Source organism: Lynx rufus, unplaced genomic scaffold, assembly GCF_022079265.1.
Source record: "Lynx rufus isolate CCGP_SWC_20201006 ecotype Redwood Valley unplaced genomic scaffold, mLynRuf1.p SCAF_10, whole genome shotgun sequence".
NCBI lineage: Eukaryota > Metazoa > Chordata > Mammalia > Carnivora > Felidae > Lynx > Lynx rufus.
In genome coordinates this window covers 32,679,714-32,706,611 of record NW_025814824.1, presented here as the reverse complement: position 1 = coordinate 32,706,611, position 26,898 = coordinate 32,679,714, and the positions used below count along the sequence as shown (strand labels likewise).

The following is a 26,898-nucleotide window of genomic DNA, read 5'->3' as shown; positions in this document are numbered from 1 at the left end:
AAAAATGTCAATGCTGTTGTCAGTTGGGAAATTGGATTCAGGAGATTATCCAGTTCTGGGGAAGGTCCTATGGGCAGAAACTAAAGTAAATATGAAAGAGTAAAGAAACTGCTCTAGTCAACCACCCAGTAATGCTAATTATCCTACATTAAGTAGATAACTAATTATAGTGTAATTATACTAGAAGTTAGTGCTGGATTAATTTTCAATGTAAACAAACAAAAATCATTCAAAAACATTATTCAAAAACTGGCCAATTGCTTAGCCTTCTTCCCACTCTAAAAACAAACAACTGAGAAAAAAAGAGTCTGGGCCTGGAAATCTGAAGACTTGAGTAGTCCCATGAATCCAGGCTCTCTTACCATATTGTGAGGCGATCCTGGGGGTAAAACACTTACTTTCTCAAACCCTGGTTCATTATCTGTAAAAGGAGATTTTTGAGACAGATGAAGAATTCTTTAGTCCTGCCAGCATTACATTTTATGGAAACTGTATGCTGCCTATATTAGTTTATATTTAAATCAAGAGTTTCCTGAATTTGTAGGTCAAAAGTTGAAAAATAAAACTTTTTGTAAAATGAAAGACTTCTAAGAGCATAATTATTAGTAATTTCTAACATCTATTATCAATACCATTATTTATATATCTGGGGAGCTAAACAGGGGAAATAAGGGTTGTGTTACGTGGTAAAGGTAACATAAACCTTATACACACAGATTTTCTTTACTAATATCCACCCAAAGAGAACTCCTACTTTAGAGAGAGGGCAAACACTACTTGAGATTCAACATAGCTAAATTAGGATTGTTTCATAATAGATGCACCTCCATCTATAGGACCCAGTCTCAATGCAATGTAGGAACCAAAGACTACCTAATAAACCACCTTCCTCCACCCACCAATCATCAAGCAGAGTAAAGAGAAAGGTACAGAGGTAGGCACTTCATCATTCCCAAAGGTCTGAAGAGCCACCATTTCTAAGAGGTAGATCATTTTTACCTGAGATCTAAGAGTTGGCAGACTAAGGTACACTCCAGAGATCAGGAGTTCAGACAAATGCATTTCAACAAATGACTTAGATTCTTCAGTCTACAAGTCCTAGTAACACCATGGGAGTGAATTTTGTAGATACCACTACCTTAGGAATTTCCATACTTTAACTTTGTGACTATGATTTATGCAGAAAAAAGACTTCATTTTCTTTCAGAAGTCAAATAAAATAGCTATGTTCAGAGGGCATGAATAGCAACCACTACCCATCTATTGATATCACTTACTTACAGTTAAGCAGTAAAATAATAAACACCAAAATGTTTATCTTTAATCATTGTAATTGCATATTCCATTCTTTACAAGGAAAGGAAATGCAAATTCCAAATGGTCATCAAGGTATAACTTGCTCATATCTATTTGTTACTCCATTTTTAAAAACAAGCAAATAAGAGAAATAAAGGGCACAGTGAATAAATGTGAAAACACATTTTCATGTTTGGGTTTTGATTTCCTGAAACCATTTTGGGGGGAAAAAACCCAGAATGTTATGTTACACATATACAACTTCTACAGAGTACAATAAATGCTTTTCAATAGATAATAAATGCATGCAATTACCAAGTTTGTGCATTTCATTAAACAGAATGAAAATTCCAACCTCTAAAGGGTTTTTTAAATTTTTCATTACAAAATCTGCTTTTTTGATAAAGTGGCAATATTCACCCAAGAATATAATATACAGCTACTTTTTTTTATAATTTCAAATAAAAATATTGAAGCAAATTCTCCTAAATTAAGTATAGTGAAATATACTAAAATTAAAAAAAAAAAAAAAGAACTTAGAAGATAATGCAAACTGTCATGCATTCCAAACAGCAGGCAGATAAAGTTATATGAAGGCCTTGAAGCCACTGGTTTGTTAAAAATTTCCTTTAGCTCATAAAAACTATACTGATCCGGCCAAGAATAACCCATTCCTATACTATTTTTGTTACTCCGCATCTCTAACTAGGTTAAGAAGTGCACAATAAATTTAGTATTCTTGAAGGTTCCCAATTCTAAAGGAAAGCTAATTAAAGCAAAATGGAAACACAAAGCAACACAATCAAGGGATTTTAGGGTCAGAAGAGACCTCTGACATAATCTCTAGTAGAAGCTTCTCATTACATTGTTTTAAAATCTTTCTTTAATTTAGGTTTTGTTTAGATTATAAGTATATGAGCTACTGAGTCAACCCTGCCCACCAAGAATTATATAAGATCATTAAAAAGCTCCCTAATAAGACACAGCATAAATGATATATACTTTATTTAAAATTTTTCACACTTAAGATGGAAAACTACAGTACAGGTATAATGCTGCCAAGCACAGAAGGCTGGCAACTCATGATCTGTCAGAGTCATAAATCTGAGTATGATGTGACTCTCCATGATAAGTTACCAATCTTCACATGCAGTTTTCACCATTTATGGCACTAAAACAAAACTTCATAGCCCCTGCCCCCGGAAAGGTCCCTGAAGAAATGCCTAAATTTCCCAGAAAGAAAGAACCACCAGACAGCTACATTATCCTTAAATTAAAAAAAAAGAAAATCTTATCCATACTCCTTTTTAACCTCTTTAAATGCTTATATTTATTTATCCTTTAAAATTCTATCTTATAAACTCTTCAAAATATAATATATAACATCCTATTCTTACTCTATATAATATTAAGCACATGGGTTATTTTAGAATAATAGTAGTTAGGTTATTATTCCAGACAAATAACTAACATCTTTCTTCATAAATCAGAAGTGTAGCCCTAAAGGAATATTCAGGTATTTCACAGAAATACCCAGACTCAAAACATTTTTTTCAGTATAGGGATAAAAATAAAATGGTTGGGGAAAAACCTGAATGAAAACAATACAAATTCTGTATTTTTATAGTGAGAATACTAGCATTTTTAATTAGTAGTAACTTGTAGTCATTATTCAGTGGAAATCAATAAACAGATTGGAGACAAACTATAGCATTTTAAATCAAAAGTGATTAGATTCACATTAAGAATTCAAGTAATAAGAAATACATGATAGAATTGGAGTATTGACAGTCTACAGACCTTGATAATGTTCAGCATGTACTCTCAAGTGATACTATAAAAGAGTAAAAATTGTTCCAAAATGAGTTTTATAAATAGTCACAAAAAGGCTGAAAACAGAACTGAAAATAAAATAATCCAATACAGTTGAGTTTTAAGCCATAAGCTCAAAGGTAGCTTTCAGATAGTTGTATCTATTTAATACCTGAGCAGTACTGAAATAGGAAAATAGGTACAAAGCAATGTTATTTATTAGAACAATTGGACGTACAACCTGAATCTTAGGATAGACAGGTATTTGCGGGGCTGGGGTGGAGGGGTGGTTCTTTATCTAATTTCATTTCATTTGAATTTGGATATAGAGCCAGGATCCTAGAATCCAAGTTAGGGTGCAATCTAAAATTTGTAACTAATCTCTTCTACCAATACATTCAGTTGAAGCTGCAATACAGCTTCTTCTTTCTTGTTTTAATTGACATAAACAGATAAAGAAAAGGTAGCAAAATGAAACACAGAGAGTACTGAAGCAAAACTCTGGAAACAGTGAGAGCACTAAAGGCCACAAATAAATGTCTGGTCCCTATCGCTGCAATCACAACCTTCCTACTTTATGCTTCACCTGTTCAGAAATGATCCAACACTGCACCAGGTGTGAGGGGTGCTACAGAGGTAAATGAGACAAAGTTCTGGATTCTGGTTACTTAAAATCTAACAGAACAGATGGGGCCAGAGCAATGCTCCTCTTTAGAATTGGTAAATAAAAAGACGGCTGGTCTGTGAGCAATGATCCCAGCCTTGCATAAGTCCTCAGTTACCTCGCCCAAGTGGACAGTGACAAAACCTTGTAATGCTAAGAGAATTTTCTCATGAATAAGTGAATTAATTTAGAACAGATGAAATAATCCCTACAATGCCTTTACTTCCAAAATTTAAATTACTAATGCTTAACTCTATGATACAGTTATGGTTATAGTCTCCTTTTCCACCTAGCTTTATTGAAATGTAATTGACATATAACATTGTAAGTTTAAAATGTATAACATGATGATTTATTTACATATTGAGAAATGATCACCAAAATAAGGTTTGGTAACACATCATCACCTCACATAGTTTTATTTATTTATTTATTTATTTATTTATTTATTTATTTATTGTTTTGTGGCAAGAACTTTAAAGATCTTAGCAATATTCAAGTGTAGTACTACACATTACAGTATTTCTAACTATAAATACTATACTGTATATAATATTCCCAGAATAAACTGGAAGTCTGTTCCCTTTAACCACCTTTGTCTATTGCCCCCAGTACCCCCCACCCTTGGCAATCACTGGTCTACTTTCTATTTCTATGAGTTCAGTGTGCTTTTTTAAGATTCCGCATATAAATGAGAGCATTTGTCTTTCTCTGACTTATTGCACTTAGCAAAATGCTCTCAAGGTCCATTTATGTTGTTGCAAATGGCAGGATTTCCTTCTTTTATATGGCTGAATGTGAAATTTCAGTGTGTATCTATATATATACACCCCCCACATTTTCTTTATTCATTCATCCATCATATGGGAACTCTTTAAAATGAATCTTTAAAAAACAGAACCACAGTCAACTTTCACATATACCTTATAAAGATAAATATAAGGTATTTCAGGCTACGTTCTTTCTAGCCTCCAGATGTGTAAAGTACTCATCATAAAAGGGAACAGAATTAGCTGGAACAATCACATTTGTTGCATAAATATAAATCCCAAGCAAAATATGCTATTGAAATATTTTGTATCCATGATGAATAAGTCTTACATTCACAAAGAATATTTAAAAAGAAAATCCTACAAAATAGTTAGGAATGAGAGTTAGTGATGTACAAACCAGCAATGAAATATCATCTGACCCACCCTTGCACTGTTAGATCTCCATCAGCTCCTTTGGAGCCTCCATTAAAAGGAGCTGTAAGTCTCCTCTGGAACCTAAAACTGACAATGTGAGATTGATTCCTGAAGAAGTCAGGTCTAAGGATACTTTTAAAATGCAATCATTCCAGGGGCACCTGGGTGGCTCACTCGGTTAAAGCTTAAAGCGTCTGACTCTTGGTTTCAGCTCAGGTCATGATCTCACGGGTTCGTGAGTTCAAGCCCCACATCAGACTTTGTGCTGGCAGCACAGAGCTTGCTTAGGATTCTCTCTCTCTCTCCCTCTCTCTCTCCCTCTCTCTGCTCCCTCCCCACTCATGCTGTCTTCATCCATCTCAAATACGTAAATAAACTAAATAAACAAAATGCAATCATTCCAGCCACAAAACCCAAAGAATCATACTTAACGTGTCCACTAAAAATTAACTGTAACACAGCCATACTAAATAAGGGAGTTAAAGCCAAAATATTGATATTACCAGTTACTTCTCTGCAATGCTTAAACTGCAATTCACTGATTTCTAAGGAGAAAAAAGTAGGAATAGAGCTTCCTAGACAAAATTCACTCAAACAGGTAAGTTGAAAAAACAACTGGCTCACTGTGAATTTGGGTCATTTCCACTTAGAAATATTATGTGGGTCTAAAAATATCATTGTAAAATTGTATTCAAGAATTTCCATTTCTGGGCCACCGAGGTGACTCAGTCAAGAGTCTAACTCTTGATTTCAGCTCAGGTCCATGATCTTATGATTGTGAGACTGAGGCCCAAGTCAGGCTTCACACTGAACATGGAGCCTGGTCAAGATTCTCTCTCTCCCCCTCCCTCTGCCTCTCCCCTGTGCATGCTTGCAGGAGTGCTCTCTTGCGTGCACTCTCTCTCAAAAAAGAATGAAAACTAAACTGTTTAAAATAAGAAGTTTCAATTTCTATTGCAATTTGAAAGAGATTTACATGGTATCAAGATTAAAACACAAAAGACATATTTTCCAAGGTTGTGAGAGGTTAACATAAATAGAAGCTTTAAATCAGTTCTAAAGAGTTATTGATGTAGTATTTCCTTCTTAAGACATGCTAAAGGAAAACAGCACAAACTATCAGAAGCAGCCTTAAAATCAGGGTGGGTGGCTTAGGCCTGGCCCTGGCTCTGCCATGCAAAGACAATAGTACCTTGGGTAACAGAACTGCTCAGTGTGTAAGCCCAGGAGTCAAGCAGTAACTGTGGATGAAACAGAGAATTGTTCACACCTTGGTGAACTAGGTTAGAATATCTCTAATCTCTAAACCTATACTTCAGGGTAAATGAGAGGACATCACTGGCCAGACTGATGCTACAAAGCTTTATGTTGGCTCATACAATAAACACAGCACATGCATGGTAAACAAGAATTGAATACACTTATAACAGCAGGACTTTCTGGCCAATTTTAAGATACTCTACACTTACGTAGTTTTTGTTAACATAATGATCGCATCAAAGGAAATATTAAAATGTTTTCTGGGCCCACTAATAAAAGACTTCTTAAATAGAAGATAGTACCTCTAACACCAAATAGATAAGATTATTTGGGCTATAAAGAATGTCCATACTTTCCCCCATTTTCCCCTCACTATCTAAAGTGAATGCCAGCAATAAAATCACTCAGAAAGACATTCTCAGACATGTTTAATTTATAGTCACCATATGTCTCTTTCAACCCTGAGAGCTAAACATACATATCATGACATAAATTTTCATCATGTAAGGCATTTTCCTTATATTGTCCATCAGGTTTTTAACTCTAGTTGCAAAGAAATTTAATTCATTGTCATTGGAGATCACTGAGAAATAAAGCAAATGCTACTATTACAATTGAAATAATCTGCTCTGAGATCAAGAGTGAGGGTACAATGTTGAGATATAACAGGTCCTAACTTTCAAAAATGCCTGATAGTTCTTGAAAGAGATTTTTTAAGAAATATCAAGGTAGCACATAATTAAGTGAAAAAACAGGTGACAGGGTAGATTAAGTGAAAAAACAGGTGAGCAGAACTCAATGCTTGGATGTAAGCTAAAGTTTCAACAGGTTCATCAGGAAAAACAATTTAAAATGAGAAGGAATCTATGTCTCCCAAGTGGGGTATCTTATTTTTGAAAGATTCTGTCTCAAGTTCATGGTAATGCTTAGCACAGGACAGACTCCAAAGTTTGTTGAAGTATGAATGCATGAATGAATAACGGGGGAAACACCTCATGTTAGTGGAAAAGTTACATATGAGCATGGTTTCATTAGGGGTCAGCAAGAATCCTCACCTTGACTGTTACTTAGAATACATTTTCAATAATTGCAAAATAGAGCTACGCCAGAAAATGAAGTAATATTTTAGACTTGCTTTGATGAACTGGCAACCTCTGTAGGCTCCTGAGAAGTGACACCTAGAAATTTATTTAATATTTCAATGATGAACAGAGCCACCAGAAAGGATGATTTGAAAAGAAAAGACTGGAAAGATGGGTAAGTGTAGAAGTGCACACAAAAGCATGTGCGCAGCCTTACCTTATTGCTAGATTTAAACGTGTCCACAGTGGGCAGAGTGAGAAGAGGGGTTAGAATATATTAAAATAGGCCACTTACTGCTGTCCATGCATTTCTTTTGCACCGGGCACATAGCCATCCATCACAGATCTCGTGAGAAGGGATACCATAGCAACCTATAATATAATAGAATGGATCCATGAATTAGGTCTTTCATATTTTGGCAATATTATACATCTTAGCACTGAATACATAAAATCGGAATTACTTGCCATGATACCATTCTTGATTCTCACTGCTTAGAACAAAACATAAACCAGGCTGTCTCAAAGATACTTTTGGTTCTCATGCCTCATAACTAACAGGATCAGCACCAGGAAACATGAGAGTATGGGTCGTAATTATTACTAAATGCTCATAATAGGTATCAAAGGATACTGATGATAATTCTTGCAATAAGTAAATTTCTAAATTGTTGGGTCCAGTCCTTTACTCATACAAAACATATTTCAAAATAAGCTGCAATTCATGAAGCAAAATCTGAAGAAGTTTTAAAATAACACAATAAATAAACTCTGACATATTTTGCAAATTAATGTAATTTAAAATTACATTTCAAAAATGTTTAATTAGTTTTAATTTCAGTGATAAGGACAGAGGATGCACAATTCATGGTTAGTGATGAAGGGGTATCTTCAATTCTACTTGTCTATTCAGTTACATGTCTGACTCAAAATAACTGTGTAAAGAGATAGCTGATGATGCAAATATAAGCAGCAATTATACAGTACCAACAAACATGTGTTATTCCGACTTTCTTTCAAAGGGTTTTAAAAGATTTAAAGAAGTAATTTTTAATATCAAATTTCCATAACATTTAAATAAAAGAGAAAATAACAGAAATGTGATTACCAAAGAAAAGCCTATCATAGTTAACCAAGGCTATAAAATGTTTAGTTCAGACACATGTTTATGAAATACTATGGCTAAATTCTATAACTAGTACATTTAGGAATAAAAACTAAATCCTAGGTTTTTGTGAAATGATGAATTGGCTGTTATATTCTATAATAATACAGGGTGAACGTGTGTGCATATATATATGGGTGTGTTACAAACTGACACAAGTACAAGAATTGCTATATTTTAAGTACATTATGTTCAAATCTCTTGGGGAAGTTGACAATATGCAATTAATCAATAAATGATAGGGAAACCATTTCAACTTAGTCAATGTAAGACTGGTGTTTCTCAGGGGTAAATACAGAAGGTATGCCTACCTTGTCTGTGTGCTACACTGACAGAGATAAGCCCTACAAAAGTATGTTAATATGACATATAATTTCATGAGATCTGGAATATTAAAATGCTTTAAAATAGATTTAGAATATTTTCACATTTCAGAGGATTTACAAGGCAGGCTAATAATAAAAAAAATCTATCTGCCATTTATCCATGATGTGAAAATACCAAACTGAGACAGGTATGGAGCCCTACCATCTCAGTCCGGGGGGAAATAATTGTAATGACTGTTCTCCCCTGGAAGGCAAGAGAGATCTCTTACTCTTACAAAGAATAAAAATTAAGCTCTATGATTATTAAATTTAATAATAATTCCCCAAACCACCAAAGAAATATTGTTTTCTTTTTAAAAAGTCACAAAGAAAAATAATCATGAATCAACATGTGAGCTTAAAGTCGAGTTTTTACAAACTGTATCTTAAAATAAGTAAAATTCAAGTGTATGAAAGGAGCCCCACAATGACCCCATTATCTGGACAACAAACAAACAAAACTGCTCTTCACTGACACTGCACAAAACTGTAGAAAAAGGGATTATTATACTTACTCATACTTTCATCAGAAGCAATGTGAGAAAGAATGATCTAACCATTAAAAATGCCAAAGTTCAATGTAATACATTTGGCAGGGGACAAACAGGTAAGAAAAAAAGACTATGTGAAGCACTGAAAGCTAACAACTGATGAATGAGAGATTCATTTACTTGCATGAACCCGTACGCAGCACTTTGCACAGGAAATCAGAAGACTTGTTCCATCCTCTTCCAGAAAGGCATTAGGCGGAGAATATTCTATATTTTCTTCACTATAAATAAAACACATCTCTGGAATGAGGGGCTTAGTCTTTCCTCCCGGAGTAACAACTTCGTCTAATTTTGTCTCCCATCTAGAATCATTTTCTTCATTGCTGCTATCTGGCTGAAAAACACAATATTCTCACATGAGTGATTAACATGCAAAAAAGTTCATCATTTGTTCTGGTCACTCAAATCCACTAACAGGTTCCATGCACTAACTTCCAGCTTCTGTTCTTCCTGTTGTTTTCCTTGATATAACTATTAGCTTTTTATCAATGTTCCTCTTCAGGCTCCCATCCAGAAGCTAAAGCTGTAGAAACAGGAGGACATTCTGTACATCTGCTTGTACAAAAAGTGATAACCTGCTAAAACTATATTCTTACATAAGTAGTTCATGGAAAGCATCAATTTTTCTGATGAGTTTTTATTCACTTCTTTATTTCCACTAGTTTAACAGACCTGGTTTAATTTACTGAAGAATTTTACCTGCTCACACTTGAAAGAGTGTATTCAAAGACCTCAGTTTTAATCTGTGCAACAGTTTTTAGAGAATTTTTGAAGGTTTTCACCTCACCACAAAGTTTTAAAACATCAAGACAGAAAGATCTGGTAAATGTCACTAAATAAGAAAATATGTGCAAAACAAAACTGTCATCTCTCACCAAAATATATGAAAAGCATTTAATTCTTAATTGAAATTCTACTTAATGAACTATCCTTTAATCTCCAGAGTTCTTAAATTAATAAATTTCCCTATATCTTATAATTTGAGTGAGAATTTTTTTAATTATTGGGAAAATACACAGGCAGATTATGATATAGAAATCAGAGTCAATACAGTTAAGTTTTTCCAAGAAAACACAGACATTCAATGACTAAACAGAAAATGAAAACAATGTGTATCACTCACAAGGGCCACATCAAAGATAAGTGAGAAAACTACTTCCTCCATTTACAAAGGTCTGAAAATGTGGTATATCACACATTTTCATGCCTTGAAATGGTTGAACAGAAAGTATTTACATGGACTCTAAGAGAGATGCAATCTTAAACAAAATACTTCTGATTCAATTATTAAGAATATAACTCAGAACAGAATGCTCACATCGATACACTTAATAGTATAGTATCTTAAAATAGGTCAAGAAGTTCCACCCTTACTAGATTCCTAAAGATCACTTTGTCCAAGACAGTGTTAAATAATGTGGCCCACAGCAAACTAAAATGCCATCAGTACTACATATGTGAAATAACATTGAAAACAGCACCGTGCATAGCTGGCTGTGAGGGTGAACTGAACAATTCGGTTTGTATTGAGTCCTGCTGTATCATATGTGTGTTCCACAGGAGAAGAGAGACACTTTAAATGTGGGCCCAGAGGTGACATGTTATTGAGAATGATATATTCAAACACAAAACAGAAAGTAGGGCTAAGTTCTCTCTTTGCAATGCTTCTACTATGGTTATGCTTTAAGTTCTGTGTTTCTTGATGAAAAGGGTAGAAAGAAAGGTTGGAACTTCCCCTTGACTGAAATAAACCAAGACTGACAAATAAACCAATCATTTAATTAAAACAATAAAGCACTATCAGAAAAATGTCTTTCAAGTAGCACTCAGAAATTCTGTTTGCTATTCTGTAACGGCCATGTGGGTACATACATATCAATGCCTTCCTTTTCATGTGCATACTTACCTTACAATGATTCATCTGTGTTTTTATGGTCATACAGAAAGTGCAGCAGTGAAAGGACACCTTGACAGCGACCCCTCAACCCTTATTACCTTGTAGTATGGCATAAGAAGAGCACAGATGGCACAGTGTGGCTCCATTCTGGCCATGGCTGCGTTATACTCCTGTTCAGCCACAAAGTTTGGGGACTTTGTCTGCCAAAGGTGGACCAAAGGCTTCGCCCAAGACTCTGTTTCTTCCACTTCCTCCTCAATCGATGGAACCTCGGGCAATTCTTACAAATCAAGGCATGAAAACACTGTGAGCATGGGACCCAGGGAAAATTCACCCTGGTTATAAAAGAAGCAAACATTCCAAAGTACCTGTGATATTAATGTCAGACAGGAAACCTATTTTATCTTTCAAATACATACTGACAGAAGCAGAACAAAAGGAATGTTCTTTTCATCCTCCTCATCTTCAAGTGCTAGATCAGATCTAATGGCCAGACAATGAGTCTCCTTTTGACACCCTCCCCATTCCTGCCAGGAATGACTAAACTGTCCCCTCCTTCAATTTCACTTCTGTGTTTCCACTGCTACCATTAACAACTCACATGGTAAAGTAGCTTTTATCTGTGAGATTACCTTCCAACTAGCAGAGGAATTTGCTAGCCCAGTAACTGCCTTGCCAATATTTTTCATTTCTTCACCTAACATTGTATGTGGCTAAACAAAAATTTATTAATTGAATGTCATTTAATTTTTGGGTTCAAGAATTCATAACAATATTTATAGAGCACCTATCAGATGCCAAGCAATACACTGCCATTACATGAATATGAAGGACAATTCCTTTTTTATTTATATATATATTTTTATATTTATATATATATATTAAATATATATATTTATTTATAAGATAAACAAATCTTATTTATTCAATATAATGCCCCCCGAGGGTTAAGTCTCTTAAGCACATATATCTGTTAATGTGAAAGAGGCAGAGATCTACTCCACAAAAATACCATTTTACCAAACTTTATAGAAGGCCAGAAAAATACAGAAAGACCTAACAGGTTAAAAGAAAAAAATTCCTCATGTCTATAGTAGGGGACAGTATACCAGGGCAGGTGGCAGCCATCACAGCACATCTAGTACTTAACATCTACAGCTGTGACACATTCTAAAACTCCTCACCAGTAGCTGTCACAGTCTTACAAATCAAAACTGTGGAGCACTGTCCTCAAGTCCCAAGCACAGGTGCTCCTGTGAATCAGTGCGCTCCAGCCCTTGCCTTGTTGACTTACCTGTTCTAAAAAAAAAAGTCAAAATAGATTTGCTGAGATGGAAAAATAAGATGGGCTAAATGAGGCTGAAAATAACTCAAAAGACATCAAATGCCAACTGAAGTGAAAGGGAATGTTCCTGCTTCCATGGTGGTAGTGGTATCATCATCATCATCTACAGAAAATGCTTAGTATTCAGCCAGGCAGTGTTTGAAAGCAAAACAAAAGGTAAGAATGTTTGCAGTGAAGTAATCTGATGCTAAACAGAAATCACTTCCACCTCAGTCTCCCTATAATACAGAATAGAAGACTTTCTGTGAACACTTAGATTTGACAAATGAAAAATGGGAGTGAAAAGTCAACCAAGAATTTGAAATACCATTAGGTCCTTAACTTACAGGCTAATATCTCCCAAATACACACTAAAACTGGGATATAAACTAAAAGAAATCCTTTGGGTTTGAATAGCTATTGCCTCTTCCTGACACACTATAAGTTTACCATATCACTTACTTTATTATAAAAGGTTGAAACATACAAGATAGATGATGCCCTTATCCCTTTGGTTGGTCATAAGTAAATGTGCAGAGTTCTCAAACTATCTTTAGGGATGGAGGAAATACTATTAGCTCCTAAAAGCCTAACAAAGAGAAAGAAGTAGAGGAAAAGGACAATTCCTAACAATGGAGACAGAGAGTGTGGGCAAGACCCAGAGCAAGACTTGACCTAGGACAGCCTGACTCAAATTGAACACTTCCCAAACTTTCTCAACAGTGACCTGGTAGAGAATCTTGCTCTACAGATGTCCTTCCCCAAAGGTGATGTTGTACTCTGGCCCAAAGAGTATTTATCTTCTGTTTGGATAATCTCCAGGCCAGAATACACAGTGAACATAACTATGTAATCCCATCACTTAAAAGTGGCAAGGCAGCAACACTGTGCAGCACCAAGTACAGGGAACTGTTACTCCAGAGACCTAGTTTTAAATTCAAGCCCTTTGGGGCTCAGTCAGTTAAGTGACCGACTTCAGCTCAGGTCATGATCTTACAGCTCGTGGGTTCAAGCCCCGTGTCTGGCCCTGTGCTGATAGCTCAGAACCTGAAGCCTGCTTCGGATTCTGTATCTCCCTCTCTCTCTGCTCCTTCCCCACTCGCACTGTGTTTCTCTTTCAAAAATAATAAATAAAACATAAAAAAAATTTTTTTTTAATTCAAAGTCTTTGATCAAAAGGCTTACGGCTTTGGGTAAATAGATTCTCACATAGTGAGAATTCCTTTCTCACCTACTTAAGAGCTTTTTTTTTTTTCTTTTTAATTTTAAAGTGAAATAGTAAGTATAAAACTTCTCTTTAAAATCTGAAGTGCTGGGTGCTTGGGTGGCTCAGTTGGTTAAGCATCCAACTCTTGATTTTGGCTCAGGTCATGACCCCAGGGTTCATGTTCATGGGATTGAGCTCCATGTTAGGCTTTGAGCTAACATTGCGGAACCTGCTTGGGATTCTCTCTCTCTCTCTCTCTCTCTCTCTCTCTCTCTCTCTGCCCCACCCCTGATTGAATGCACATGCATTCTCTCTCTGTCAAAGTGAATAAACATTTTAAAAAAATAAAATCTAAAGTGCTGGAGTTCTTTGTAAAGTCTAAAGTGACATACTTAATATATACATTATTATGTAAAATCCATCTAATCATTTTATTTTCATTTGATCTGTTTATCAATTAAATGCTACAATATTTTATGAAGGGGAAAAGATAGTGCATTTAATCAGATGATTATTCAGATTTTACTTTAGCTTTAAACGTCAAAATCACTGGCACATTTTTGAAGGTAAATATTCTGTCCTCCTGAAATTTCTTCATCCTCTCCTCCATCTCCCAAGAACTCTTGCTTACTCTTGACCCATGGCATTGGTCAACCACAGACTAACCTGGCTATTGCTTTTCATAGATTAATGACATTCATTTAAAGCAAATCTCAATCCCTTAGGGAACCAAGAAGGTTTTGGGTGTGGGGAATCCCTTTGGGATATCTAAAACTTTCATCACATTACTTCAAATGAAAACTCTCCCTTTTAGCCTCTACTCCTGTTCCTGGTTCCATTTTATTTTATTTTTTTTAAATATATGAAGTTTATTGTCAAATTGGTTTCCATACAACACCCAGTGCTCATCCCAAAAGGTGCCCTCCTCAATACCCATCACCCACCCTCCCCTCCCTCCCACCCCCCATCAACCCTCAGTTTGTTCTCAGTTTGTTCTCAGTTTGTTCTCAGTTTTTAAGAGTCTCTTATGCTTTGGCTCTCTCCCACTCTAACCTCTTTTTTTTTTCCTTCCCCTCCCCCATGGGTTCCTGTTAAGTTTCTCAGGATCCACATAAGAGTGAACACATATGGTATCTGTCTTTCTCTGTATGGTTTATTTCACTTAGCATAACTCTCTCCACTTCCATCCACATTGCTACAAAGGGTCATACTTCATTCTTTCTCATTGCCACGTAGTACCCCATTGTATATATAAACCACAATTTCTTTATCCATTCATCAGTTGATGGACATTTAGGCTCTTTCCATGATTTGGCTATTGTTGAGAGTGCTGCTATAAATGTTGGGGTACAAGTGCCCCTATGCATCAGTACTCCTGTATCCCTTGGGTAAATTCCTAGCAGTGCTATTGCTGGGTCATAGGGTAGGTCTATTTTTAATTTTTTGAGGAACCTCCACACTTCCTGGTTCCATTTTAGTACACCTTCATCTACCTACTTTTTAAAAAAATACTTCTACTTCCAATATACAGATGACGAAAAATGTTTTTTTTTTATTGCAGCTTTGAGACGTTTCGATCATTTGGCATCACTATGCCTAGGAATTTCCTCTCTTCCTCTCTTTCTTCAACTATAGTTGACTAATGAACCCCTAAATGAGTCACTGTACTCATTAGTACATAATCACCTCACAACATGATGTATTTTAAAACATATGATGTGATAAAAATAGATTCTTACAGTTGTTAAATATCAAATTAGTTCTCACAACATCCTTGTAAAATAAAAGGGCAAGGGTAGAAATTATCAAACATAAAAAGACATAGACACTGCAGGCATTTAATGAATTACCAATGTTTTTATTACTAAAATTATATCCTCTTTTTAAAAATTTTTTTGATGTTTTTTATTTTTACTTTTGAGACAGAGAGAGACAGAGCATGAGCAGGGGAGGGGCAGAGAGAGAGGGAGACACAGAATCTGAAGCAGGCTCCAGGCTCCGAGCTGTCAGCACACAGCCTGACATGGGGCTCGAACTCACGAACCGCGAGATCATGACCTGAGCCAAAGTTGGACACTTAACCGACTGAGCCACCCAGGTGCCCCAAAAAATTATATCCTCTTTTATAACAGCATACCAACAATCAGAAGATTGTACACAGATCTGAGTCTCATTCTGAATGCTACAATTTGCTGTAGATTCAGGAGCAAGTGAGGCAAATGAAAAATCCCTTGGCCTAAATGCATCAAAGTTTGGTAAATCTGTGAAAACATTACCAGCAGTTACTGTATTCCCAACGAGAACAAAAGAAGAGCTAATAGTTTAACAGCAGTTCTCAAAGTAAGGTCTGTGGACTCCCAGAGACACAAAGGACAATTTCACAGGGTCTGGATGGTCAGAATTACTTTCATAATAACACAAAGACGTTATTTGTCTATCTCACCCTGGCATCGATTTTATTAAATTTGTGATAAACATGGGATATATTCATACAGTACTTCTGCTGCACAATGAAGTTCAATAGTTGTCTTGGGGAAAAGCACATATGCAATTAATTGAATTGCAAGATGGATAAGCTGTCTCTTTCATGGGACACCATTTTTACTTAAAAGAATGATTAACAGACAAACTATGGTTACTCAGACTTGGGTCTGGCAGCAATTTTCATGAAAGGGAACAAAAGGACTGTCATTTTAATAAAAAGAAACTATTCAGAGTATTTGTTGACAATGGTAAATTCAAGTTTATGAGTCAAAATTAGAATTCTGGAAAATGTGTATCCACTACTGTAAGCTTGATAGCTTCCCAATACTTAAAGCTGTTTGTGATGAGATTGATGGAGATAATATCAAATGTAATTTTTAAATATTACATAAAGAGACCTATGTAACTGTTTACCAATGGATGCTGTTACAAAATGAAGCATGTGTAAAAGAATCACTCAAAGTGCAAGACACACCAATGAATCTGTAGCTTAACTGAGTACAAAGAGTTCATTGACGTGATATCAGATTCCACAATGCAACTAATCTTTAAAAAAAACTAACAGGGGCGCCTGGGTGGCGCAGTCGGTTAAGCGTCCGACTTCAGCCAGGTCACGATCTCGCGGTCCGTGAGTTCGAGCCCCGCGTCAGGCTCTGGGCGGATGGCTCGGAGCCTGGAGCCTGTTTCCGATTCTGTGTCTCCCTCTCTCTCTGCCCCTCCCCCGTTCATGCTCTGTCTCTCTCTGTCCCAAAAATAAATAAACGTTGAAAAAAAAAAAAAAAAACTAACATATGCCAAGCTTTGGTGTAGTGTCAAAGAAGAATATCCATAATTATCTGAAAAGGCTACTGAAATATGGTAACCCATCCAATCTCCTATCTGTGTGAAGCTGGACTTTCTTCACATACTTCAACCAGAACATAATGCAGCACACTGAATGCAGAAGCAGATATAAGAATCGAATTATTTCTATTAAATCTAATATTAAACACTTGTGCAAATAATGTGAAACAATACCATTCCCTTCTTTGTTTTTTATGATTTGGGGATATTGTTATTTTTTTATGAAAACAAATGTAACTATTTATGAATGTATTATTGCTACTTTCAAATGAATTAATACAGTTAAATACAGTTAAACACATTTAAAACTTTTCCTGTTTTAACTTCCAGCAAGTAAATATACATAGAATAAACCCATGGGAAGGGAAGGCAAAAAGGAAAGGACATGACAAGATGAAAGGAAACCTCTTTGGGATCCTCAAAAATTTAAGTGCATAAGGAGTCCTGAGAGCAAAAAGGTCGAGAAACACAAACATACACATGGATATGTGTGTGTATATATATATATATATATATATATATATATATATATATTCACTGAAAATATTAGTATCACAGAGTTACTGTTCAACAATACAGCCCAAACAAAACAGGTGTAGATTCTGTTCTGACAGCCAGGCAAGAATTTTATAAATCACTTTCCCCAATCAATGTGTGATGCTTAAACAAAAAGAAAACAAGTCAATACTAGAAGAAGGCATCCTTTCCTCTCAGTTCCTTCATTAAGGTCTACAAGGTTTGTTAGCTATAGTAGAAAACAAATTCTATGCCAACAGCACTTTACAAAAATGTTCCCATAACTCTGTAGTGAGTGAAATACAGTTGAGAAAACCATGAGCCTAAATACATAGCAGTTCCTTAAATTTGTATAAGTGCTTATACAGAATTCATAGAAGCAAGTTGTAACACAGCTCAAGACACCATGTTCTCCGGAACTTTGTCCTGAGAAAGGAAATGTAAGCAATGGCTTAGGTGGCCTCCCATGAAGGATGGTCAGCTCCCTAACAACCACTACTATGATGGAAAAATGGGGAAAATACATACTATCTTGGATAAATATACTGAAGTAACCTGTTAAAAATGTTACTGCCATACCAGCAGCACCTTCAATAGCTGCCCTGAAATTTTTGATTGCCATGTCACTAAAAAAACAGTAAGTTGTGCAATAGTCAATGTATGGAAAGATATTTGCAAATGACATATCTGATAAAGGATTAGTATCCAAATATATAAAGAACTTATAAAACCCAACACCCAAAACATAAATAATCCAACCAAAAAAAAATTGGCAGAAGACATGAACAGACATTTCTCCAAAGATATCCAGGTGGCCAACAGACACATGAAAAAATGTTCATCATAACTTACCATCAAGGAAATGCAAATCAAAACTACAATGAGGTATCACCTCACACTTGTCAGAATGGCTAAAATCAAAAGCAGCATAAACATCGGATGTTGGTGAAGATGTATAGAAAAAGGGACCCTCATGAACTGTTGGTGGGAATCCAAACTGGTGCAGCCACTCTGGAAAATGGTATGAGTGTTCCTCAAAAAGTTAAAAGTAGAACTACCCTATGATCCAGGAATTGCACTACTAGGTATTTACTCAAAAGATACAAAAATAACTTATTTCAAAAGACACATGTACCCTGATGCTTATGGCAACATTATCAATGATAATGATTATATTTATACTTATATAAATACATATATTTATATAAATATATAAATATATTTATATTTTAAAATATTTTATATTTTGTTTTATTTTTATATTTTATATTTTTATTATTTTTGAATTATATTTTTCCAAAGAAGACATCTAGATGGCTAAAAGACACATGAAAAGATACTCAACATCACTCATCATTAGAGAAATACAAATCTAAACCACAATGAGATACCACCTCACACCTGTCACAATGGCTAAAATTAACAACTCAGGAAACAAAAGATGTTGGCAAGGATGAGGAGAAAGGAGAACATTTTTGCACTGTTAGTGGAAATGCAAACTGGTGCAGTTGCTCTAGAAAACAATATGGAGATTCCTCAAAAAATTAAAAATACAGTTACCCTACGACCCAACAATTGCACTTCTAGGTATTTATCCAAAGGATACAAAAATGCTGATTCAAAGGGGGCACATACATCCAAATGTTTGTAGCAGCACTATCAATAATAGCCAAATTACGAAAAGACCCCAAATGTCCACTGACTGATGAATGGATAAAGAAGATGTAGTATATATGTGTCTATCTATCTATCTATCTATCTATCTATCTGGATATACACAATGGAATATTATTTGGCAATCAAAAAGAATGAAATCTTGCCATTTGCAACAACATGGATGGAATTTGAGTGTGTTATGCTAAGCAAAATAAGTCAGAGAAAGACAAATATATAATTGCACTCGTATGTGTAATTTAAGAAACAAAACAGTTGAACATAGGGGACAGGAAGGAAAAATAAGACAAAAACAGAGGGAGGCAAACCATAAGAGACTCTTAAATACAGAAAACAAACTGAGGGTTGCTGGAGGGGTGTTGGGTACGGGGATGGACTAAATGGGTGATGGGCATTAAGGAGGGCACTTGTTGGGACAAGCACTGGGTATTATATGTAAGCGATGAATCACTAAATTCTACTCTTGAAACCATTATTACGCTATATGTTAACTAACTTGGATTTAAAGAAATTTTTAAAAATTGTGAAAAGAACCCAAATGTCCATCGACTGATGAATGGGTAAAGAAGTTCATAAAATTTTGTGTATATGTATGTGTGTGTATACACACACATACATATACACAAAATTATATTTTGTATATAAAATATAAAGCATATATAAAATAAAATACTACTCAGCCATAAAAAAGAATGAAATCTTGCCATTTATAATGACAGGGATGGAGCTAGAATTTATGCTAAGTGAAATAAGTCAGAGAAAGACAAGTGCCATATGATTTCACTCATATGCAGAATTTAAGAAACAAAACAAAGGAGCAAAGGGGGAAAAAAGGGAGAGGCAAACCAAGAAACAGACTCTTAACTATACAGAAGAATCTGATGGTTCCCAGAAGGGATGGGTGAAATAGGTGACAGGGATTAAGGAGTGCAATTGTTGTGACAAGCACCCAGCAATGTACGGAAGTGTTGAATCACTATATTGTATACCTGAAACTAACATAACACTGTATGTTAACTAACTGGAATTAAAATTAAAACTCTCAAAATTAAAAATTGGGGGCACCTGCCTGGCTCAGTGTAGCATATGATTCTTGATTTTAGGGTCGTGAGTTCAACCCTCATGTTGGGTATAGAGATTACTTAAAAATAAAATCTTATAAAAATAAAAAACTAAAAAATTTAAAAAAATAATTTTTTTCTGATTTATACTTAAGAAACCAAACTTTGTCTCTGATTCTAAATATTTCTGGCAGAAATAAGAGCTCTTGGAGAGAGGTAATGGGAATAGATATGCACAAAGTACCCATGAATAGTGCTCAAGAAGAATTAAGAGGTAAATTAACAGTACTTTATTTATATATATGATAGCTGAATACTAACAGGTAATCACACTTCTGCCTCTTACATAAAATCACGCTAAGCAGCCCCTCATAGGCAGCCTGCTTACAACTCACCTCATGCTTCATCAGTGTGTCTTAAATGCATCTCCAAAATTATCCTCCCTGCTTGCTATTCAAATCATACTCACTGTGATACTGTGATATAAAATGAAATATATTTGGTCTTTGATCCAGTTCCTGGCAGAGAGCTCCTAAAACTCTTGGAATTTCCTGAGAGGTATGGGTGAGAAGAGCACCATTGGGTGAAATATTTGGTCTTAGTCTCGTTCCTGACACAGAGCTTCTAAGACTCCTGGAATCTTAGAATAGATAAAAGCATCTTTTGTATGCTAATACGATGACTGACTGGTAGTTGGGGGCCCTGAAATAGCTTCAGGATTGAAGCAGGCCACCAGAAAGACCAAGGCATGATTAGAGGATTGGCACTTCAGCTGCACCTCTGACCTCAGTGGAGGGGACAGGGGCTGGTGATTAAGTTAAATTGCCAATAGACGGTGGTTTATTCAATTGTGTGGACAAATGAGCCTCCATAAAAGCTCTAAAATGCAAAATAGACTAAGTTCCAAAATATGTGACCTTAAGCCATAAAAATCCTGGGAGAGAGCACAGGCAGTAATTTCTCTGACATTGCCATAGCATTTTTCTAGATAGGTCTCCCCAGGCAAGAGAAATAAAAGCAAAAATAAACTATTGGAACTACATCAAAATAAAAAGCTTCTGCACGGCAAAGGAAACAACCAACATGACTAAAAGACAACTTACTGAATGCAAGAAATATTTGCAAACGACACATCCAATAAAGGATTAGTATCTCAACTATATGAAGAATTTATAAAACTCAACACCCAAAACACAAATAATCTTAAAAAAATGGACAGAAGACATGAATAGACATTTCTCCAAAGAAGACATCCAGATGACCAACAGACACATGAAAAGATGCTCAACATTACTCATTACCAGGAAAATGCAAATCAAATCTACACTTATTATCAGGAAAATGCAAATCAAAACTACAATGAGATATCACCTCTCACTTGTCAGATAGGCTAAAATCAAAAACACAAGAAACATGTGTTAGTGAGGATATGGAGAAAGGGGAACCCTCATGCACTGCTGGTACAAACTAGTGTAGACAGTCTGGAAAACAGTGTAGAGATTTCTCAAAACATTAAAAATAGAATTACTACATGATTCAGTAATTCCACTACTTGGTATTTGCCCAAAGAATATGCAAACACCAACTCAAAAAGATATATGCACCCCTATGTTTATTGCAGCATTATTTACAATAGCCAAATTAGGGAAGGAGCCCAAAGGTCCATGGATAGACAAATGGATAAAGAAGTTATGGTGTGTGTGTGTGTGTGTGTGTGTGTGTGTGAGTGTGTACACATACAAAATAAGTCAATCAGAGAATGATAAATACATATGATTCCACTCTTACATGAAATTTAAGACAAAACAAAGAAAAATAAAGATAAACCAAGGAACAAACTCTTAACTATACAGGACAAACTATGGTTGCCAGAAGTGAGATGGGTGGCAGGATGGGTGACATAGGTGAAGGGGATTAAGAGTACACTTATCATGATGAGCCGTGAGTAAATGTACAGAATTACTTAATCACTATATTGTATCCCTGAAATGAAAATAACACTGTACATTAACTATGCTGGAACTTTAAAAACCAAACAAACCTTAAACAACAGGGTTCAGAAAGCTTCAGCATTGAACACATCAAGATACTGTGAGGGTGATGTACCTGGAGAGGGATGAAAGTTCTGTACATACTCTCCTCACCCCAACCCTGCCCTGTACATCCCTTCCTTTTGGCTGTCCCTGAATTGTAAACCAGTAAATATAACGTGCTTTCCTGAGTTCTGTGAACCATTCCAGCAAATGATCAAACCCAAGAAGGGAGCTATAGGAAGCCCCAGCCTTTATAGTACATTGGTCACGAGTAACAACTTGCAATTGATATCTGAAGTAGGGGCATCTTGTGGCAATGACTCCTTAACCTGTGGGGGCTGCACTAACTCTGAGCTGTTAGCATCAGAAACTAAATTGTAGGACACCCAGTTGTGTCTGGGGAGTGAAAGAAATGGTTGGATTGGGAAATATGACCCACACATTTGCTGTCAGAAGTATTCATACTTGTAGTACTGGCCCTTTCCTCGGGGCCATAAACAATGGTGTTTTTCAAAGATCGAATCCAGTCACAAAGGCATAGCTGGAAATGTGTCTTTTTAGTATGTAACTATAGAGTCTAAGGGCCAGTGGTGCATCTGATGTTGACCCAATGACTACACAGCAGTCAGAAAGGGATTGCATGGAAGAGACTCAATCCTAGCACATATTACAAAGTTGGGAGCCCAGGAAATCCTAAACACTTTCTGGTTCTGAAAAAATAGTTAGGCTTGCTGCAATTCACTTGAGAATCTTAAAATATTCATAGAATCTTTGTAACAGTTTTTATACTCACTTGGAGTTATGTTCCATTATTCAGAGAGCAACTTCTCTCTCAAATTAATAAAACTTTCCAAGGTGTAGCAGGGGACACTGAGAAGTGATCTTAGAGATTATTGTAGATACACACTTTTTTTAAATTTTTTTTAATGTTTATTTATTTTTGAGACAGAGAGAGACAGAGCATGAGCAGGGAAGGGGCAGAGAGAGAGGGAGACACAGAACGTGAAACAGCCTCCAGGCTCTGAGCTGTCAGCACAGAGCCCGACACGGGGCTTGAACTCACGAACTGTGAGATCATGACCTGAGCCGAAGTCAGACAGTTAACCGACGGAGCCACCCAGGCGCCCCTACATACACACTTTTAATTTTACTGATTAGGTATTTATTTTTGGTTACTTTCTATATAAAAGAATTTACATTACTTTTCATACAAAAGTATATGTGACTAAAAACAAGTTTATATTAAGGAATGAAATTAAAATATAATATTTAAAAATATTAGCTCATGTGATCATAAAATTAAGTCTATGGCAAATTATCATATAGTTAAACATTATAATAAATTAGGTAAGAAATGTAACAAACCCCTGACTTTGTGGTCTAGAACCACAATTAGTTATGAACTAGTTATACAACTAATCAGAATTATATAATTAGAATTAGTCATGCAACTAATCTGAGGTAAACATGACTATAGGAGTGGAGCTTCAATACAACTCTATTAAAATAACTTAAAATGTTTCATTCATGCAATCCATGTGGTCTTAAAGTTTGGTTACAATTCTAAACCTGCTTCTTCATCTGCAAAATGAGCACAAGATTTTCTAAATTACAAGGTTATATGAGATACCAGTCATAAAGCTGCTAGCCATTAATATGTAAGGCCTGGGGCTTCAACAAATGATGGTTTTCCTTCCCTTTTAGGTCTCCAGCATTAACCTGTGGGATCTGCAGCATAATCTTTGCAAATATTATCCAGAAAATTTTCATCTAGAAAATTACCTAAAATGTATGCCCTAAATACTAAACTTTTAACATGACATGACAGACTGAAACAGGAAAAGCTCATCTAGACAGGTACCCAATTCTCTCTTACTATATAAACATTTCTGGGGGGTCTGAGTGGCTCAGCTGGTTAAGCACCCAACTCTTGGTTTTGGCTCAGGTCATGATCTCATGGTTCATGGGTTTGAGCCCTGCATCGGGCTCCACACTGACAGTGCAAAGCCTGCTTGGGATTCTCTCTCCCCCTCTCTCTCTACCCCTCCCTTGCTTGAGCTCTCTCAAAATAAATAAATAACTTTTAAAATATCTATATAAACATTTCTATCAAAATATTTATCCTTTGGGGGCACCTGGGTAGGTTAGACAGTACAGTGTCCAACTTCAGCTCAGATCACGATCTCATAGTGTGTGAGTTCCAGCCCCGCATCGGACTCACTGCTGTCAGTGCAGAATCCACTTTAGATCATCTCTCTCCCCCTCTCTCTATGCCCCTCCTCTCTCATCTCTCTCTCTCCCTCTCTCCCTCTCAAAAATGAATAAGCAGAGATTCCACCTACACCTGCCTAAATAACCCAGAAAACCGCCAGAGGATTAGCAGAACAGAGTCACCGGACCCAAGTGCAGACGAGAGGCCCACGGAAGAGGGTAGGAAGGGCGGCGAGGCGGTGCGCGCTCCACGGACTGGCGGGAGGGAGCCGGGGCGGAGGGGCGGCTCGCCGGCCAAGCAGAGCCCCCGAGTCCGGCTTGCAAAAGCGGAGGGGCCTGACGGACTGTGTTCCGACAGCAAGCGCGACTTAGCGTCTGGGAGGTCATAAGTTAACAGCTCTACTCAGAAAGCGGGAAGGCTGGAGGACAAAGGGAGGGTGAGCTGCGGAGCCCCCGGACGACAGAGCTCAGTTTGGCGGGGAACAAAGGCGCTCGCCAGCGCCATCTCCCCCGCCCATCCCCCAGCCAAAATCCCAAAGGGAACCGGCTCCGGCCAGGGAAATTGCTCGCTCCGCGCGAACACCCAACTCTGTGCTTCTGCGGAGCCAAACCTCCGGCAGCGATCTGACTCCCTCCGGCTGCACAGGGCCCCTCCTGAAGTGGATCACCTAAGGAGAAGCGAGCTAAGCCTGCCCCCCCTGCCGCCGTGCACCTTGCCTTCCCACCCCAGCTAATACGCCAGATCCCCAGCATCACAAGCCTGGCAGTGTGCAAGTAGCCCAGACGGGACACGCCACCCCACAGTGAATCCCGCCCCTAGGAGAGGGGAAGAGAAGGCACACACCAGTCTGACTGTGGCCCCAGCGGTGGGCTGGGGGCAGACATCAGGTCGGACTGCGGCCCCGCCCACCAACTCCAGTTATACACCACAGCACAGGGGAAGTGCCCTGCAGGCCCTCACCACACCAGGGACTATCCAAAATGACCAAGCGGAAGAATTCACCCCAGAAGAATCTCCAGGACATAACAACAGCTAATGAGCTGATCAAAAAGGATTTAAATAATATAACAGAAAGTGAATTTAGAATAATAGTCATAAAATTAATCGCTGGGCTGGAAAACAGCATACAGGACAGCAGAGAATCTCTTGCTACAGACATCAGGGGACTAATGAACAGGCACGAGGAGCTGAAAAACGCTTTAAAGGAAATGGAAAACAAAATGCAAACGACCACAGCTCGGATGGAAGAGGCAGAGGAGAGAATAGGTGAACTAGAAGATAAAGTTATGGAAAAAGAGGAAGCTGAGAAAAAGAGAGATAAAAAAATCCAGGAGTATGAGGGGAAAATTAGAGAACTAAGTGATACACTAAAAAGAAATAATTTACGCATAATTGGTATCCCAGAGGAGGAAGAGAGAGGGAAAGGTGCTGAAGGGGTACTTGAAGAAATCATAGCTGAGAACTTCCCTGAACTGGGGAAGGAAAAAGGCATTGAAATCCAAGAGGCACAGAGAACTCCCTTCAGACGTAACTTGAATCGATCTTCTGCACGACATATCATAGTGAAACTGGCAAAATACAAGGATAAAGAGAAAATTCTGAAAGCAGCAAGGGGTAAACGTGCCCTCACATATAAAGGGAGACCTATAAGACTCGTGACTGATCTCTCTTTTGAAACTTGGCAGGCCAGAAAGAATTGGCACGAGATTTTCAGGGTGCTAGACAGCAAAAATATGCAGCCGAGAATCCTTTATCCAGCAAGTCTGTCATTTAGAATAGAAGGAGAGATAAAGGTCTTCCCAAACAAACAAAAACTGAAGGAATTTGTCACCACTAAACCAGCCCTACAAGAGATCCTAAGGGGGACCCTGTGAGACAAAGTACCAGAGACATCACTACAAGCATAAAACATACAGACATCACAATGACTCTAAACCCGTATCTTTCTATAATAACACTGAATGTAAATGGATTAAATGCGCCAACCAAAAGACATAGGGTATCAGAATGGATAAAAAAACAAGACCCATCTATTTGCTGTCTACAAGAGACTCATTTTAGACCTGAGGACACCTTTAGATTCAGAGTGAGGGGATGGAGAACTATTTATCATGCTACTGGAAGCCAGAAGAAAGCTGGAGTAGCCATACTTATATCAGACAAACTAGACTTTAAATTAAAGGCTGTAACAAGAGATGAAGAAGGACATTATATAATAGTTACAGGGTCTATCCATCAGGAAGAGCTAACAATTATAAATGTCTA

At 36.9% G+C, this 26,898-nt stretch overlaps 1 protein-coding gene across 10 annotated transcripts in view; it reads right to left on the bottom strand.

Annotated features, from left to right (window-relative positions):
- KDM4C (lysine demethylase 4C) overlaps nucleotides 1-26,898 on the bottom strand; it is a 433,616-nt gene that overhangs the window by 142,493 nt on the left and 264,225 nt on the right. For 8 of the 10 annotated variants that reach the window (XM_047064763.1, XM_047064765.1, XM_047103336.1 and 5 more), the window contains 3 exons: nucleotides 11,378-11,559; nucleotides 9,503-9,716; nucleotides 7,597-7,673 (listed from right to left, as the gene is read on the bottom strand). In XM_047064763.1, the coding sequence (XP_046920719.1) occupies nucleotides 7,597-7,673; nucleotides 9,503-9,716; nucleotides 11,378-11,559 (473 nt within the window). Of the gene's footprint in view, nucleotides 1-362; nucleotides 422-6,151; nucleotides 6,201-7,596; nucleotides 7,674-9,502; nucleotides 9,717-11,377; nucleotides 11,560-26,898 lie in introns of all 10 variants that reach the window. The other 2 variants (XM_047064766.1, XM_047064764.1) reach the window with 2 other exon arrangements.